This window comes from Heteronotia binoei, chromosome 13 (genome assembly GCF_032191835.1).
Source record: "Heteronotia binoei isolate CCM8104 ecotype False Entrance Well chromosome 13, APGP_CSIRO_Hbin_v1, whole genome shotgun sequence".
In the NCBI taxonomy this organism is placed as follows: Eukaryota; Metazoa; Chordata; class Lepidosauria; order Squamata; family Gekkonidae; genus Heteronotia; species Heteronotia binoei.
This window is the reverse complement of record NC_083235.1, coordinates 28,754,689-28,772,815: the sequence shown is the minus strand read 5'-3', so window position 1 is coordinate 28,772,815 and position 18,127 is coordinate 28,754,689. Positions and strand designations below refer to the sequence as shown.

Sequence of the window (18,127 nt, the reverse complement as noted above, 5' to 3'; positions counted from 1 at the left end):
TTATTTCACAGTGATAGTTACCTCATTTACTGTTTGTTATTGGCATATATATATATATATATATACACACACACACACACACACACACACACACACACATACACATACCGGTATATAAAACCTGTTCAAATTGCTTGGCCATTATTTGACCAGTCCAATCAACTTAATCTTTTTGGAGTTGTCAGTGGTACAGCCCTAATAACCAGGTTGCCCTGTGCTACGTCAATTCTTCTTTTAGACAAGCACTATCTTGTATACGGAATTTTGAATTCTGCTCGATTTCTTCCTACAAAGATGCTGAGTCAGTAGCTGTTAGGCCTCATTCTCCACAGGTTACAGACCCTCCTGTTGTGCACTTCCACATTGTGCAATCCCCAACATTGCAAACTGTGAATAAAATGGGCAGCTCCAATTGTGCAAGCCTTTCCCACACAATCTCTGCCCTGAGGATGGGTTCTGATTAGCTGTAAAAGGCTCACATGATCATCGCTGCTCATGCATGGTTCTGTCCACAGCATGCCAGCAGTGTCATGCAGAAAGGGAGTCTGGTTCTGCCTGGAGCCTATGAGGAGGGGTACTTTACATGCTGTGAAAAAAGTCCTCTGTGCAAAGACAACAGAAGCAAAAAGGTTGTTTTCAAACAGAACAGGGACTTCTTTTCAGGCCCTGAGAGAGACCATGTGTTCTCTTTCCCTTGGGATTTAGCCCAAGGGCCAATAGCATCATATGGGCACAGGAGTTCTCCTCAGTCCTCTGGCAAAGGCAGCCCTATACATGCATGCCATCAAGCTGCAGACCCTAGGCAGACAGAATGAAAACAGGAGGTTTGTCTAGCACCTAGTGGGTTGTCACCGAGTTTGGCTGCTTGGCTGGGTTAGGCCCAATGGGGTTCAAGTCACACAGGCCTTGAATAATTTGCACAGAGTTGGGCAGTTTTTAATATGTGGTCTCACAACTCCTTCCAGCATTTAATGCATGAATTCTAGACATTTGAAATTGCATTAGACGTGCAGTTTTCCATATGATCTTGGGAGCCTCAGCTGTTTTATAATGGTGTGTGTGTGGAGGGGGCAGGAAGCAAATACCCAAGTAGAAACTTGGCTAGAAAGCCCTCATGACTATGGCGATAAGCTTGAAAATGTGCAGGTAGGGACATGAAATCTCAGAAGCCGGAGTTTGGCTAAACAGGATATGTGGCAGTTCACAGATGGGGTTTCAGTTCTCTATGCAGCTCATCTGTTCCTTTGGTTACTTAAAGAGAAAATAAGCAAGCCTATGGCAAGCTGCTTAATTCATATATTTCTGTTTATAAGACTTAATTTTGGCCCACATCTTGGGCTTTATTATATCTCTGTATGTGGCCCTGCTGAAGTGACTGTGAACACTGTTTTGATCTGGGACTTTGCTGGTTGCCCTTGCTTCTGTCCTGGATGGCCTAGCCAATCATATTCAGGCTGTGGGTGCAGAGGGGCAGCACATAGTGTTAGCTGAACAGAACAGTAATGTTGTGCCTTCCTTTTTGCAGGAGCCATCTCTCTACACAGTGAAAGCCATCCACATCTTGGACAACGACGGAGACCGTCTTTTTGCCAAGGTAAACTTTCTTGAGATATGGAAAGGGTGGAGGACACACCAAGACTTGGCAGCTCTGTTTGTAGGACACACCAAGACATCTTGGCAGCTCTGTTTGTAGGACCAGTGATATTCCCAGCAATGGTCAGCTTGATGGCTACTTTCTGAGCAAGAAGGATGTCATCTGTGCCCATCAAGGCCATACAAGTCCTAAGCTTTGTTGTTAGCAAGTGCCTATCCAATGTGTGGGAGACTCTCCATTGCCTCCCTGTGCTTTATTTTTTTTCTCAGTGACTCCTTCTTTGCAGGAGCAAACGCTGGCAGATTCTCTTACTCTGATAGCTATTTAGCTGCAGGATTATTTGCTTGGTGCATTCATGCAAAATCTGCAGAGCGAGTTCCAGTGTAAAGATTTTCTGTTTACTTTGCTGTGCCACCTTGCCCAGTTCTGCCTTGACAGAGGATGGGATGAGCATGTTCCCATAGCTGGTTCCCCAGCTTAGCTGTCATTTTCACAGGAGAATGAATGGGACCTTGGTTTAGATAATTTGAGCCAATGCTTCTGTTATGGGCTCTCTTTTTGTCCATTTCCCATCAGTCTAAAATGGAAGTAACATATTTCTTATGATCAATGCTCTTTCTAAGCTGTGGAGTTTTGTGAACAAAAACTCTACTTTGTGAGCTACTGGCATTAAAGTTGTGAGCAAGCAATTTGGCTACTGCATAAATTAGTTTGCTCTTGGACCATTTTCCCTAAGACAAAAATGTGTGAGCTGGAGGCTTAAAAACTGTGAGCTAGTTCACACTAACTCAGCTTAGGGGGAAACAGTGCTCATCATTATGATGTGTTTAATGTGATGAAAACCAATGTTTTCTTATCCATCCCCAAACTTCAAGGCATTGCGGATTGTAAATAAAGGTCTCATTGCTGAGAGGGGCTGTGGCTGAGTGGTAGAACATCTCCTTGGCATACAGAAGGTCCCAGGTTCAGTTCCTGACATCTCCAGCTAAAAGTTTCAAGTAGTAGGTGATGGGAAAGACCTCTGCCTGAGTCCCTGGAGAGATGATGCCAGTCTGAGTAGACTGTACTGGCTAGGGATTTGCATTCGGCTATATCTGAGCCCCCTCCCCCTCCCCAAAAAAATCCAAAAAACACCTGGTATTTTCCAGCTATTCCAGCTGAATATAGACGGGTATTTTTTTGGCTATCAAAAATGGCCGAGCCCCCAAATCCCAAAAATATCTGGGATTTTTCAGGACCATTGGATAGTCAAAGTTCAAGGGTGATTAAAGGGCGTGCAATCCCTTTAAATGCCTTCTGGGTGAATTCACTGCTTGGAGAGAAGGTGTTGAAAGGGACTGCAAGCCCTTTAAACACTTTCAGAGTTCACAGGCACCTTGGAGAAGGCACTTAAAGGGACCATGAATCCCTTTAAACACCTTCCCCCCTCCATTGAAACCAGTGGAGGATGGGGGGAGCCTTCTTTGGGGTCCCATGGAATTGGACCCCTTGGTCCAATCTTTTTGAAAAAAATTTTTTTTGGGGGGGGGGGTTGATATGAGGTACTAGCAGCTATGCTGCAAATTTGGTGCTTCTACCTCAAAAGACAGCGCGCTCCCCCAGGGCCCCAGATACCCCAGATCGATTCTCCATTATACCCTATGGGGACTGTTGACTGTAATGGACTCACAGGGTATAATGGAGCTGGGGGGAAAATGGGATATCTGGGAAATCTTGAATTCAAATACTATACTGGTATTGGGATTCAGGAATATTGGAAAATACCATTTTTTTTTGTTTTTTGCTCACCCCTGGTGATGACCTTAATGGACCAGTAGTCTGATTCAATACGATGCAGCTTCATATACTGCATTTTCAAAACTCCTGCCAGGCTGGCAAAGGATTAATATCTTCTTCTTATGTCACCAACTTTTATTTTCCCTTCTGCAGTATTATGACGATACCTATCCTACTGTCAAGGAGCAAAAGGCCTTTGAGAAGAACATCTTCAATAAGACCCATCGGACAGATAGTAGGTTCTGCTTGAGGGGGGGCAGGGTTGGGGAAAGAGTATCCAAGACCACAGTATGGAAAATTTTATTGTTTAATTTACACACCACCTTTCTCACCACGGGGGATCCAAATAAGCAAACATTGTCTCCTCTGTTTGACCCTCACAACAACTTTGTGAAGTAGGTCAGGCTTAGAGTTTGTGACTGGCCCAGAGTATCCCAGCAAGCTTCCATGACAGAGTGGGGATTTGAATCTGGATCTCCCAGATCCTAGTCTAGCACTGTAACCACTGCGCTCTATTGGTTCTGGAATAAAGTGAATAGATCTCCTCTGTGCCCTATCTGGGGTCTTCTGGAGGAAGATTTAGCTCATTTGTGAACTGGCCTTCTTTCTGTGTCTGGAAGGCCAGTTTTGGCAAATACAGAATGACTGGTGTATTCTAAGCTCGCTCTGTCAATTTCTTATCAGTTAGTTTCTGCTGATGTGGCTGGGGAAGAAGAAAACTGTGTATTTATACTTAAACAGGGAGGGAGGGGAATGCTTCAGAAAGGGGGCAGCCCCTGGAATTCTTACCATCCAGCCCTGGACAGCTTACATTGGTCAGGCTGTCAGGACTGCCTGTGATGTGTGCTGGCTGGAACAGGAGAATACTGTTATGAGAGTGTGTGGTGGATGCAGGCACTGGAGGCTCATCAGCTCTTTGCATGCCTTGCAACCCACAGTGCGAGCACACGTTCCGCATGTATATTGCCCTCAATTTGACTTGGGATTAATTTCATCATGCCAGTTGTATTCGGTCCCAGAAGTCAGTTTTGTAATTGTGGATTTCACAAGTCAACTTTTTTTCGCAATCCAGGGTGTTGCCTTTATGAGTCTGGGGGCAACTTTCTTCATTCCTGATCTGCGCTGAGAAATCAAAACCAGTGGGTGGAGGAAAGATTTATTAAGAAACTGATTTTGAAATTTTCAGTGCCTTTCAGACTTTCACTTTCATCCTTGGGGGGAAAGTACTTAGCCTCTAAATTAAAGCACTAAATTTGATCTCAGTATGAATGCCTCTGGGATAAACCAGAACAAAAGGAATTGTTCTATAGTTTTGAGAAGATATTCCATTCATTGTGCAAAGTAATGCACATTGGGGCCAAGAATCCCAGCTACAAATAGAAGTTGATGGAGTGTGAACTGGCAGAGACTGACCAAGAGAGAGATCTTGGGGTCATGGTAGATAACTCACTGAAAATGTCAAGACAGTGTGTGATTGCAATAAAAAAGACCAACGCCATGCTGGGAATTATTAGGAAGGGAATTGAAAACAATCAGCCAGTATCATAATGCCCATGTATAAATCGACGGTGCGGTCTCATTTGGAATACTGTGTGCAATTCTGGTCACCGCATCTCAAAAAGGATATTATAGCATTGGAAGAAGTCCAGAAAAGGGCAACTAGAATGATTAAAGGTTTGGAACACTTTCCCTATGAAGAAAGGTTAAAACGCTTGGAGCTCTTTAGCTTGGAGAAACGTCGACTGCGGGGTGACATGACAGAGGTTTACAAGATTAGGCATGGTATGGAGAAAGTAGAGAAAGAAGTACTTTTCTCCCTTTCTCACAATACGAGAACTTGTGGGCATTCAATGAAATTGCTGAGCAGTCAGGTTAAAACGGATAAAAGGAAGTACTTCTTCACCCAAAGGGTGATTAACATGTGGAATTCACTGCCACAGGAGGTGGTGGCGACTACAAGCATAGCCAGCTTCAAGAGGGGGTTAGATAAAAATATGGAGCAGAGGTCCATCAGTAGCTACAATTTGGTGGGTGGCTTCTACACTGGGGTGTGCAGCATTGTGCAGTGTGTACCACAGATAGGCACCATTGATGTGCAGTTGCAGGGTCAGGAGCCACACTGTACTGCTCCACATACAATTGTAATTGGGTTTGTGTGCTTATCAGGTGTGTCCTCCCTATACTGCAAACAGTATGATGTTTGTGATACTTGGCTTACTTCTGCTCAAGAAAAAACTGACTGCCCCAAAGTATTGCTCTTCTCCTAAGTATCGGTATAGTCTTCATCTACCCATCCTCCTTCCTTCCTTCCTTCCTTCCTTCCTTCCTTCCTTCCTTCCTTCCTTCCTTCCTTCCTTCCTTCCTTCCTTCCTTCCTTCCTTCCTTCCTTCCTTCCTTCCTTCCTTCCTTCCTTCCGGTGCAGTGGTTGTGCATGGATTCTAATCTGGGAGAACTGGGTTTGATTCCCCACTCTTTCACATGCACCTGCTTGGGTCAGTCACAGTTCTTGCAAGAGCTGCTTTCTCAAGAGCAGTTCTAGAAAGAGTTCTCTCAGCTCCACCTACCTCACAGGGTGTCTGTTGTAGGGAAGGGGAAGGAGATTGTAAGCCACTTCGAGACTCTGAACAAAGGGTAGGATATAAATCCAATCTCTTCTTCTTCTCTTCTTCCTTTCTTCCCAGGTGAGATTGCCCTCCTGGAGGGACTGACGGTTGTATATAAGAGCAGCATCGACCTGTATTTCTATGTCATCGGCAGCTCTTATGAAAATGAGGTACGTTATTCCAAAGACAGCAAGAGCAGGGCAGTTGGCTTTCTGTTTGGCTTTCTGCTTTGAAAGGCAATTGTCCCCACCAATTTGTATGAGATCCTGTGATCAATGTGATGATTAACTGTAGAAAAGAGGAATTTCAGTTCAGAGCCTCTTGAAAGAGCAAGTTTGCAACCAGGCAGAAAGACCCCAGCTTACCATGTAACCTGTTCAGCTACTGGCCCTTTTAGAGGTAACTCCAGAGTCCGTTTGGTGCTAGCTTTGTCTGGGGCAGATGTGTGTGTGTTCCCTTTATTCTCTAACCCTTGTTCTCTCCTTTTGCAGCTGATGTTAATGGCTGTGCTCAACTGCCTGTTTGACTCACTCAGCCAAATGCTGCGGTAAGAAGCTCCCTTACTTGGTCTTGCATTCGGTCAGGGCTTGGGTGCACTTGGAGCAGGTTAGAAATCATTGTGGGGTAAAAACTGGAGGAGGAGGGACAGAGCACCAGACAGTGATGAAGCAGATTCACTCGCTCATTTTTTAAAGACACATCAAGGTTCATGTTAGTTGGCTTTTCCGCCCCAGTGCATTTAAGTGCAGTGAAAAGGCAGGAACATCAAATTGGGAACTCCATTGAGTGTGATATGCAAATACACTAGAAGAAATAAATAAGAGCCTTCCTATGTTAAACTCTTATTTAGTCCAGTGTTTTATTTCCAGCAATGGCCAACCAGATATTCTGGGGAAGAAAGGCATGAAGGCAGTGGTGGTGGTAGAAATTAAGTCACAGCTTATGGTGACCCTGTAGGGTTTTCAAGGCCAGTGACACTGAGAGGTGGTTTGCCATTGCCTTGCCTCTGCATCATAACTCTGGTATTCCCATCCCAATAGTAGCCAGGACTGATCCTGCTTTGCTTCTGAGATCTGGCTAGTCTGAGCTATCCAGATCAGGACGTGAAGGCAGTAGTACTGTTGCCCTTCCAGCAATTGACAATCTGCCTTTGAATATGGCTCTGAATATGGAAGTTCCATTTGTCTACCATAATTAATAACCAGTGTTCCTTCTTAGCTGAGTTAGTGTGAGCTAGCTCACAGTTTTTTAATCTGCAATTCACATATTTTTGTTTTAGCTCAGGAAAAATGGCCCCAGAGCAAACTGATTTATGCAGTAGCTCACAACTTTAATGCCAGCAGCTCACAAAGTAGAATTTTTGCTCACAAGAGGGAGTATTGGTTACCACAGAAAAAGGGAACCAAGGAAGGTCATGTTTCGTGGGCAGCAGTCCTTGCACCCACAGAAATGCTGTGGTGGATCCAGCCCACTGAGAAGAGAGATGTCCTTTGCAGAGCCAGACAGAATCAACTTGAGTACTTAGCTGCTCTAGCTCACGTATCTTATTTCTTTTCACTTGTTGAAAGCAGGAAGAGCACTGAAATGATAGGTGTTTATTTAATAGCGATGTCTTGTATGGCACAGAGTCAAACGGAGAAACTCACATGAACACAATCTGACATTGGTCTCTATTCTTTAAAAGGAAATACATGGGCTATAGCAGGTTAAATCTCAGAAGCTATAGGGCAGTCAGTGTTTGAACAATCCTTTATATACACTTTGCCGTTTCTGGTTTCTTCAGCCTCTGGCTAAGAAATTCAGTAAAGTAAATGTATGCAATAAAATATTTAAAAAAACATGCCTAATTGTTGCAGATGTCTTTCATAACAGAGAATGTGGAAGTTCATTTTATAGGGAAGGGCATGCTATACACCCTTAGAGGCAGGCCCTTGCCAGCGATTGTGCATGCTGTATCTATACAGTGCTTCAGAATACAGGCTCATGTATCAGTTGCAGAATTTGGCCGCAGCAGTGCTACAAGCTAGCCCTTGTGATTGTACAGTAAAAGTTGCAATTGAAGGGTGTATCTGGGAGAGCCCTCCTCTGGGGCATCACGGCTACATGTTCATCCTCTTCACTGAGCAGATTCTGTTGTCTTTCTCCCTCTGCAGGAAGAACGTGGAGAAGCGGGCTCTGATGGAAAACATGGAGGGGCTTTTCCTGGCAGTGGATGAGATTGTGGACGGAGGGTGAGTTCAGGCAGCTTGGTGTGGGCTATAAATCTCTTAGGCTCTGCTCTCTCTTCAGACCAGAAGCCAAAACCCTAACAGCACCTGCCTGTGATTCTGGGGTGAGCCCAAGTCAGCTTCTTCTTTCCTCTTTCGCAGGGTGATTCTTGAGAGTGACCCACAGCAGGTGCTCCACAGAGTTGCCGTGCGGGTGAGTCTTATTTCTTCTCTGCTTCTTTGCCTGCTTGCCCAGGCTATGACAAATGGTCTCTGTGACCAGGTCCCAGCTGAGGGATAGAGGGGTCTGTTGCTTAGTTAACCTTCATAACAGCAAGGAAGTGCGAGTTTAAATTGTTTTGATTGATTGGGGCTAGGGTTGCCAAGTCCCCTGCCTCCTCCGGTGGGGGACTTGCGTGCGCAAAGTGCGTGCGCAATGCAATGACATCACCTGGAGGTGATGTCATCGCGCTGGTGATGCCTCACGCAGCTGCTCTAGGCATTTCTGGGAAAACTCTATGGTTTTCCTGGACGCTGCAGCCATTTGGGAGGGAGAAACTCTGTGGTACCTATTGTACCATCGAGTTTTCTCTCCAAAATGGCTAGAGCATCCGGGAAAACCAGAGTTTCCCCGGAACCGCTTAGAGGGGCCGGCATGATGATGTCACTTCCAAGTGACATCATCATGCCAGCAACGTAGGGGGAGGTGCCCCCCGCCAGCCCAATGTGGGCTGGTGGGTTGGGAACCTCCCGGGCAGGGGAATCCTTGCCCGGACCAAGAGCTTACACAACAAAAAATGCAAGCTAGTGACCAATTTACTAAGAAATATATAGAAATCAGTCCAAATGTCCAAAACATGTATATTCAAGTCCCAAAGTAGTGTGGTGACAAGCCAATCGATTAAGTAATTGTTTCTTTCCAGTCTTCATTAGACCTGGGACCAATATTGATTCAATTATATAAATTCTTTACACAATTTTCAAAAAAGAGGGACGCAGAGCGTCTCCAGCAGCAATTTCACATAGGCTACCGCTCAGTATGTGGCTTCTTGCGCTGTAGCCGATGTGAAATTGCTGCTGGAGACGCTCTGTGAAAGACTGGAAAGAAACATGTACTTAATCAATTGGCTTGTCACCACACAACTTTGGGACTTGAATATACACGTTTTGGACATTTGGACTGATTTCTATATATTTCTTAGTAAATTGGTCACTAGCTTGCATTTTTTGTTGTGTAATCCATTATAGTGACCTCTCTCAGATTGTATTCTATTCTGGACCAGAGGCTTAGCAGTCCTAATTGGGGCATGAGTGGGAGAGGGATGTGATGCTACACTTGGATTCTGGGGACCCTTTTAAACTCTATATTAGATCATTGCCTTCTGCACAGTCCCCTCAAGAATTCAGCATAGATAATGCATGTAATTAAAAGCCCAGGCTTGTTTTAGCTAGAATCTGCAGGCAGGAGTTGGGAGGCCTGTTTTCAGAAGAGCGCCTGTGGGAGAATCTATGCCGGATCAGTCAGTGTGTTTCATTCATTCACCCAGAGAAAAACATCTGGCTACCAAAAATGTTAATATTGAGATGTTAATGTTATATTTATTTTAAAAAACACAGATAAAATTTAGAAGGCTGCCAAGGTGAATGCAAAAGAAAAAAGTGTGTGTTGGGGGAAGGACTTTTAAAATGGATATGTTTGTCTTTCAGGGAGAGGATGTCCCTCTTACAGAGCAAACAGTCTCACAGGTATGTCGTATGGATTGGTCTTACCTTTTCATAAATCCTGCTTTGTAATTGCCTTTCTTCATGTTTCTCCCCCCATTGTCTCCATTAGCAACTTTCAGGTGTGAGATTGGGAGGGTATTCCCATTCTTCATGTCTGTAACTTGCGCTGTAACTGTGATTTGCCCTGACCTGGCTAGCCTGATCTCATCAGATCTTGAGTCAGCTCTAGTTAGTACTTGAATGGGAGAATACCAAGGAACTCCAGGGTCACTGTGCAGGGGAAGGCAATTGCAAACTTCCTCTGAACATCTTTTGTCTTGAAGCAGGTCTGCCAAACGTGCAACCCGAGGGCCGAATCAGGCCCCCAGAGAGCTCCTATCAGGCCCGCACGCAACTCACTGTCATCGCCTTCCTTCTCTCTCTTGCTTCTTTCTGCACAGCTTGCTTTGCCAGACTCGCTCATTCACAGAAGAGCTACAGAGCAAAGCCTCTATTTTCTCCATTGGCTGACTAGTACATGAAACAACTTATGTACAAAAGCTCACAATGCCTAGCCATTTCATATTTCCCGCTGGGTCTTAGGCTCAAAGCATTGACCATAAACAACAACCTGAACAGCATATTTAAGATTGCTATAGCACAGACATTATTTCCAGATTTTGATGCAATAATTCAGAGCCAGAGGTGTCAGTTATCAGAAACTGTTGAACAACATACTGCAAATGTCTATCTTTAAAGCATATTTTATTTTTATTTTTTTTAATTGTGTTTGTCTGTGTCCTTTATAAATTTTATATCTCTGCTGCCCGGCATTAAATTTCATGACACACATGACCCGTCCCAACAAGGGCTCATTTATGTTGGATCCAGCCCTGATAGTAAATGAGTTTGACACCCCTGCTCTACAGGGTTGTTGTAAGTTGGCTGTGACTTGGTGGCACTTTACACCACCAGCTTGCACCATGCAAACGTGGTCTTTGGGAATGGATTTATTTATTGGTATCCTGCTTCTCAGATGTCTCCCAAGTCATACTTAAGGCTTATAAACTAAAAAGAGAGGGCACACAAGGGAAAAGGCTGAGGAGGGAGATCGTAAAGGCAGTGTCAATTAAGTTATTCCTAATTGGGGCCAGACTGAACTTCCTTTGTTGGTGTTTGGAAGTAGTGCAGATTATCTTCTGGCCGGTGACAGAGGCCAGAACTTCCTTCCTCTCACTTCTGCTGTCTCTGGGCAGCTAGTCTTGACAGGGTGGGGGCAGGGGGAGTTCTTTTTGCCAGTGTGAGAAGAAGCAAGCTCCTTACTATTGCTTGTTCTTTGTGCCATAGTGTTCCTCTTTTGACAGGGTGGGATGCAGCCACCCAGTTGCCCTCATTTCTCTAGCTGGAGACAGAAGCCAGCGTGTCTGTCCCTTGCCAAGCAGCGGAATATCCTAAGAATCTTGGCTTTCATTTAAACAAAACCTTGCATGCCAAAGGAGTCTGAAGTGGGATTTGCAGTGGTTGAGGGCTCTGCATAGTTCCTTGTTCCTCTCCAAGGTTATTCGGAGTAGTAAAAATACTTGCATATTGCATGCAAGGTCCAGAATTTGAATTTTATTCATACACATCTCCAGATACTACTTTCAAAGTTTGCCTATGCATGTCAGCCCTTTTCTAAAATTGCAAGGATATTCAAGTAGCTCTTTCCTAGTATCCACAAGAGGGCTTTATTAAATTGTTGGCTGAATCCTAGTAACTGAAACCAACCTCTGTTTGCAGGTGCTGCAGTCAGCAAAGGAACAGATCAAGTGGTCACTACTGCGGTGAGGAGCAACGTGGAACCCAGCGTCCTGACCTACTGTATCCCCAACCACCAACTCAGAGCCCTTATTGTCTGTCTCACACTGACCAAAATATAACATGACCATGGGTTTTGATGTATCAGGCTTGCAGCTCTTTCTGAGTCTCGCTGCTGTCTCTGTGTTGGTTGATCTGGGGACAGGATTAACTTGTGGAGTGGTTTTGAAATTCTGAGAGGGGGTAGTGTGCACAACTACAGAAGAGCTGTGTTGGAGTGGGAGCCAACCATCCTTCCTTAAGTGGTTTTTCCGTTGGAGGAAGAGCCGCATAAGTTGGGGGAAAGCTTGTTAGGCTGAAGAAAGGCTGCAAACTGCACATTGGAGGGGGAGGATAGGGGCAGGATCCACTTGCTGCAAAATACTGCGAGGTTCCAAGAAAAGAATGGCTCAATGGGTACCCATTGTATAGGACAAAGAAATAGCAGGAACCACGGGAAAAATTCATAAGGCTAGAATTATATATAATCTGAAATGCTGCATAGCATGTGAAAATTATAGGAAGACTAAAAAAACTACTGAATGCATATAGCAAAAATACAGGAAGACACTAAAAAAAATTCAATCCATACTACTCAAGTGCAATACCACTCAGTGACAGAAAGACTTTCAAACAGAGTCTCAAAACTGGCAGAAGACAGACGGGGAAAACTCTCTTCAAAATGACGAACTCTGGAAAACTGAAATAGTACTCTCAAACAATGAGGTCCCTTGCCCCAACAATAATTTCAACACAAAATAAGTGCCTTTTTCAAGGGCTGGACCTGTAAAAAATCCAGTATCTTGCAGAATGTAGTGACAATAGCAGAATACATACAAAAGTTTATTAGTCTTCCTGTAATTTTCACATGCTATGCAGCATTTCGGATTGAATATAATTCTAGCCTTATGAATTTTTCCTGAGGTTCCAAGAAAAGCCTGTTCCAATGAGGGAGGCAGCCGTTTCTGAATGGGCACTCTCTGCAGTTCCAAGGCTGATGCCTCCTTGCATCCTGCCCCAGTGAAATAGAAGAAAGTGAGGATGTGCTAAAAGACACATTGACAGGGCCTCCTGTTGGGGATCACTGACCTTGGACTTAGGAAATAAGTAAGGAGGGTTATTTTGATTTGACCCATCATGGATCTCTTCTGTCTGGAGGGAACACTTCCATTCCAAATGGTTGTCATCTTATGAACAAAGTGACATGGGATTCTCTTCCCTCACAGCCAGCCTCCCACCAGGTGATTACCCAAGAATCTCTTGTTTGCTAAGCTCCCCCTTGGGGCTAGCGTTTTCTTCTGACTGAATTTTAATGAGAGCACAATGCAATACACACAGCATATATTGCATAGATAATTTTGGCCAGATGGATAATGCACACGCACATACGCACATACAGATTTTGCCATATAATGCTCTGTCCTTGACAGAGTTTGAGTTGCACTGAACTCCCTCAGTATGGGAGAAGAGTTCTGTGCAGCTCAAAATCATGGCTCTTCACATGGTGGCTACTTTTTGGCAGATCTCTGTGTGCTTTGATTCCATGGACCTAACAAAAAAAGAACGTAATGGAGTGGGTGCAAAATTCAGCTTTCTATATGCTCTGTGGTGCCCCAAAACACACATTTCTGGCAAGATTTTCTATCTTGGATTAATCTTACATTATCTACCAAATTGAATCTCACAGCTAATAATCTAATGCCTTTGATTGTGTGGATCACAACAAACTGATAAGTCCTTAAAGAGAAGGGTGTACCAGACCACCTATGGCAAACCTAGACAGCATAATAAAAAGTAGAGTCATCACATTGGCGACAGAAGTCCGTATAGTCAGAGCAATGGTATTGTATGGCTGTGAGAGTTGGACCATAAAGAAGGCTGAGCACTGAAGAATAGATGCGTTTGAACTGTGGTGCTGGAGAAGACTCTTGAGAGTCCCTTGGACAGCAAGATGAAATCAGTCAATCCTGAAGGAAATGAATCCTGGCTGTTCCTTGGAAGGTCAGATACTGAAACTGAAGCTCAAATACTTTGGCCAACAAATTAGAAGGGAGCACTCACTGGAGAAGACCCTGATGCTGGGTAAGACTGAAGGTAAATGGGGATGGTAAAGGATGAGATGGTTAGATAGTGTTACCGACGCAATGAACATGAATTTGAACTTAGGAGGAAGATAGAAGGGCCTAGTGTGATGTGGTCCATGGGGTTGTAAAGAGTCGGACTCAGCTGCAACTGAACAACAACAACAAGCTATATATACCATCTCTGTGGGCACTTCTCAAACATCAGGCACCATAGATTCACACGACAGCCAGGCAAATTGTCCTGTTCCCCTTTTGTAAACGATCAGGTCAATGATATGTTAGATCTCCATATAAGGGAAAGAACTGTATACAACAGACAAGGAGCTCCAGAGACCTTCACTTCCATCTGTCAAGATTTCTTGTATCTCTTTGAGCAGGGATACCTTCCCTTTTCCATTCCTTGCTTAGCTAGATCCATATTACTCCCCGCCTTTCCACTTTTTAAAAAAGTTACTACTCCTAGCTGCCTGTTGTTTTGTGCAGCTCTTTTGTCTTGCCTTCCCCCTTAGGGAAGAGAGTGGGTGGTAGTGTTACATTGTCATCTTTTCTATCCTGTGTTAAAAAACAATTTTTAAAAAAACCTAATGAGGAAACAAAAGGATCCATTTAGCATGGGTGTGGATCACTCCCAGCTGGCAATGAACTGGCAAAGTGCACAAAAAACTCTTTAAGGAGGAACAATTTGTGAGTGAGCTAATTATCCCCAGCGGCACCTTTAAGACCAACAGAGCTTTATTCTGGGTATAAGCTTCCATGTGTGCACACAGACTTCTTCAGAGCAACCACAAGCAGGTCTTCTAGAGTACACTGAGGACTGTTCAGTGAAGCTTAACTTCTGTTGAAAGCATTCATAAGATTGTACAGTTGTTCGCCTGAATTAGCGGGATAGTCCCTTTTAAACCAAACAAGTAGGCTTGCCAGTCCCCATGTTCCTCCCCACTGCTAGCCAGCTGGCTGGCAGAGGGAAGCCCCACCCCAATAGCCATGATGTGCCTTTCCACCTCAGAAGGCTTAGAAGAAGCTTGGAAACTTGGAAGGTGTGTGTACCTTTAAATCTCAGTTGGAGCAAGGCTGAATGGGGGCTGGGTGAGCCACGTGGCTCTTCCTGGTGAGGCTGTGAAGCTGTGAGAAAGGAAGAGAGCCCAGTCCCTCCAATTTACATTCCTTTCAGAAGCTGTTTGCATAGTAAAGAGTAAACTACAAGTCTGAGAAGTTTCCTGTGTTAGTCTGAGAAGTTGGTGGAAATACAGCAGATGGTTACATTCAACAAATCCTGTGAGTAAATTGTCCCCGTGATATCACAAAAGTGTGTGCTTACAAACAGCATTGATTTTGGCTGCCTTGTGAGTTTGTGTGGGTGTGTTCACTTTCATTTAGTGGAAGTGCAGCCAGCTGCTGGGGGGATGAGGAAATGAAGACTGTATCCAAGGAAACTGCACTGCTGAACTTTTATTGATTTATTTTAGGGAATAGGAAAGTCGCCTGGCTCCACCCACAAAGTCCCCAAAGTTCTGAGTTGGATCTGGCAACCTTACAAAGAAAGCTAACAGCAACTAGAAAGCCACAGTTAAATATGATTATATTCAAGACAAGAACTGCGTGATACTCTCAATTTCATTTACAATCACTCTTACACATTTATATATTATCATTTATACAAAACAGTTCCCAAAAACTCTTGCACAATTATAAAAAACAAATCCCAGGGACCTAACATAGCCCAAAACATACCAGAAGATCTTAACTGCTATTATTTAAAGGCTGGCTCAAAGCTTATCATAGCTGCCTACCAAGTTGAAATGCAATTCCTAGGTGGTATTAGAAATCTTCATGGAAGCCATCCCATCTATGTTCAGAGGTGTTGTAAAGACACAGCAGCAGAGCAGAACCAGTTTTGATCTGAAGACCTTCTTCAGCCTTAGGGCTTCACATGCCTGGAACCAATGCTAATTACCTTGGAAGTGCCAGTCCAAAAATAAAGTCAGCCTCAGTTCACAAACTTCCTAGGCTGGCAATGCTTCTTCCTGAGGATAGCTTCTGTGAAGGTTTTTAATACCAAAGTCTGGTCAGCTCAAATTGGGATCCCCACAGGCAAGGCGAAGCTCCTCTCCACACCAAATTTGGAACAACTGTGGCTGCTTGTAGGCCACTGATTCCCATTCAACAGAAGGGGATGCCCATCCGTCCCCACAGTTTGAAAACAAGGGGGGGGGACTACACGTGACCACCACCTGCTTCTTGATTAGGTTAGCTTTGGGGGGAAGTAGTACCACCTTTTGACCAGAAACCAATCTGAAAGCAAAACCCTGGGTGACCCGTAGGATATGACATGACAGTAGCCACAACCAGTGAAGTCATACATGCTTCCAGTCATCTGTGACATGGTTGCCAGCAAACAATATGGTGGCCATGGTGACTAGGATATGTTTTTCCTGGCCAAGGGGGTTTTAATCAAGGATTACCAGGGCTTCAAGGTCTTCACTGGCTTCCTGGACCTTCTCAGTTGCTATATTTCCTCAGATTTAACTAAATTGACTTTTCAAAATTGGGTGCCATGCCCTTAAAATCACAGGATGGTCATCTTCTACACTGACAACCATCTCTGCCCTGAGGTAAGATCTTCAACCCATTATAGGTTATCAGCGATAGGCCTTCTTAGCTCTCTTGTCCCTAGGGTTGCCAAGTCCAATCCAAGAAATATCTGGGGACTTTGGGGGTGGAGCCAGGAGACATTGGGGGTGGAGCCAGGAACAAGGGTTTGACAAGCATAATTGAACTCCAAGAGAGTTCTGGCCATCACATTTAAAGGGACAGCACACCTTTTAAAATGTCTTCCTTCCATAGGAAATAATGAAGGATAGGGGCACCTTCTTTTGGGGCTCATAGAATTGGACCCCCTGGTCCAATCATTTTGAAACTTGGGGGGTACTTTGGGGAGAGGCACTAAATACTATATTGAAAATTTGGTGCCTCTACCTCAAAAAACAGCTCCCCCAGAGCCCCCGAAACCTCCAGATCAATTCCCCATTATATCCTATGAGAATCGATCTCCACATAGGGAATAATGAAGACGTTTCCCTCGCCTCCCCCCCCTTTCTGGCAAATCTGATGCAGGGGATTGGTCTCTCTACTCACGAGTTGCTGCCAGCTTCTTTACAGCAACAAGACATACCATCACAAGTTGAAGCCTTTCAATCCAGCCTCCGGAGGTGCAAAGGCACATGGTCCTTTGGGGGCGGGGCTCCCCCCACCGGCCAGCTGACTGGGGGCAGGAAGCAGCCTGGGAAAACAGAAGAACTCTGGCTGCTGTGATCGGGGCTGGGTGGGAAGGGAAGGGCAAGGAGAAGCTGCTGCGATCCGGGGTGGGAAGGGAAGGGACAAGGAGAAGCATCAGGGATCGATGGGAAGGGAAGGGGCCAGGAGAAGCTGCTGGGATCGGGGCTGGGTGGGAAGGGCTGCCATCCCCCCCGCTTTCTGGATTTTTGGCGAGCGGGGGGAGGAGGCTCCAAATAGGGTGTCCCCTGCCCAGGCGGGGGATTTGGAAAGCCTACTTGTCCCTTTCTCACAGTTGCTAGTTTAGGGATGAAAGGGGTGAGGGCAAGTAAAAAATACAGTTAGATTATTTCAGCATCCCTCACAGTTGCATATCAACAATCAGGAAGATAATTCCTCCAAGTGTGACATCCACTGCCACAGGAGGTGGTGGTGGCTGCAAGCATAGACAGCTTCAAGAGGGGATTGGATAAGCATATGGAGCAGAGGCCCATCAGTGGCTACTAGCCACAGTATATTGTTGGAACTCTCTGTCTGGGGCAGTGATGCTCTGAATTCTTGGTATTTGAGGGGAGCACAGTGGAAGGGCTTCTAGTGTCCTGGCCCCACTGATGAACCTCCTGATGGTGCCTGGGTTTTTTTGGCCACTGTGTGACACAGAGTGTTGGACTGGATGGGCCATTGGCCTGATCCAACATGGCTTCTCTTATGTTCTTAGGGTCTGGTGAGGGTATTGATCACATTTTGATCTTGGCCTTCCTCCAAGAATTTCAGGATAGCTTAACTGTTCTCCTTCCATTTTATCCTCCCAATAAACCAGTAATGTACGTCAGGCAGAGCAAAAATGCGAGGTTCCCGGTAATACACAGTGAGTTTGCATGGCTCTGCAGGGACTACAGCTCTGTTGGTCTCCCCAATGTAGTGTCAGCCTCTGGGTGGGTCCTGGAGATCCCCTGGAATTACGTGATCTTCACACTACTGAGATCATGGAATAACAGAGTTGGAAGGGGCCATAAAGGCCATCTAGTCCAACCCCTTGCTCAGTGCAGG

At 44.9% G+C, this 18,127-nt stretch overlaps 1 protein-coding gene across 2 annotated transcripts in view; it reads left to right on the top strand.

Annotated features, from left to right (window-relative positions):
* COPZ1 (COPI coat complex subunit zeta 1) overlaps positions 1–11,825 on the top strand; it is a 36,898-nt gene extending 25,073 nt beyond the window's left edge. For both annotated transcript variants that reach the window (XM_060253456.1, XM_060253457.1), the window contains 8 exons: positions 1,526–1,594; positions 3,524–3,605; positions 6,052–6,143; positions 6,465–6,520; positions 8,127–8,204; positions 8,343–8,394; positions 9,888–9,926; positions 11,664–11,825. In XM_060253456.1, the coding sequence (XP_060109439.1) occupies positions 1,526–1,594; positions 3,524–3,605; positions 6,052–6,143; positions 6,465–6,520; positions 8,127–8,204; positions 8,343–8,394; positions 9,888–9,926; positions 11,664–11,711 (516 nt within the window). In that variant the 3' untranslated portion in view covers positions 11,712–11,825. The remainder of the gene's footprint in view (positions 1–1,525; positions 1,595–3,523; positions 3,606–6,051; positions 6,144–6,464; positions 6,521–8,126; positions 8,205–8,342; positions 8,395–9,887; positions 9,927–11,663) is intronic.
* Positions 11,826–18,127: the final 6,302 nt, after the last annotated feature.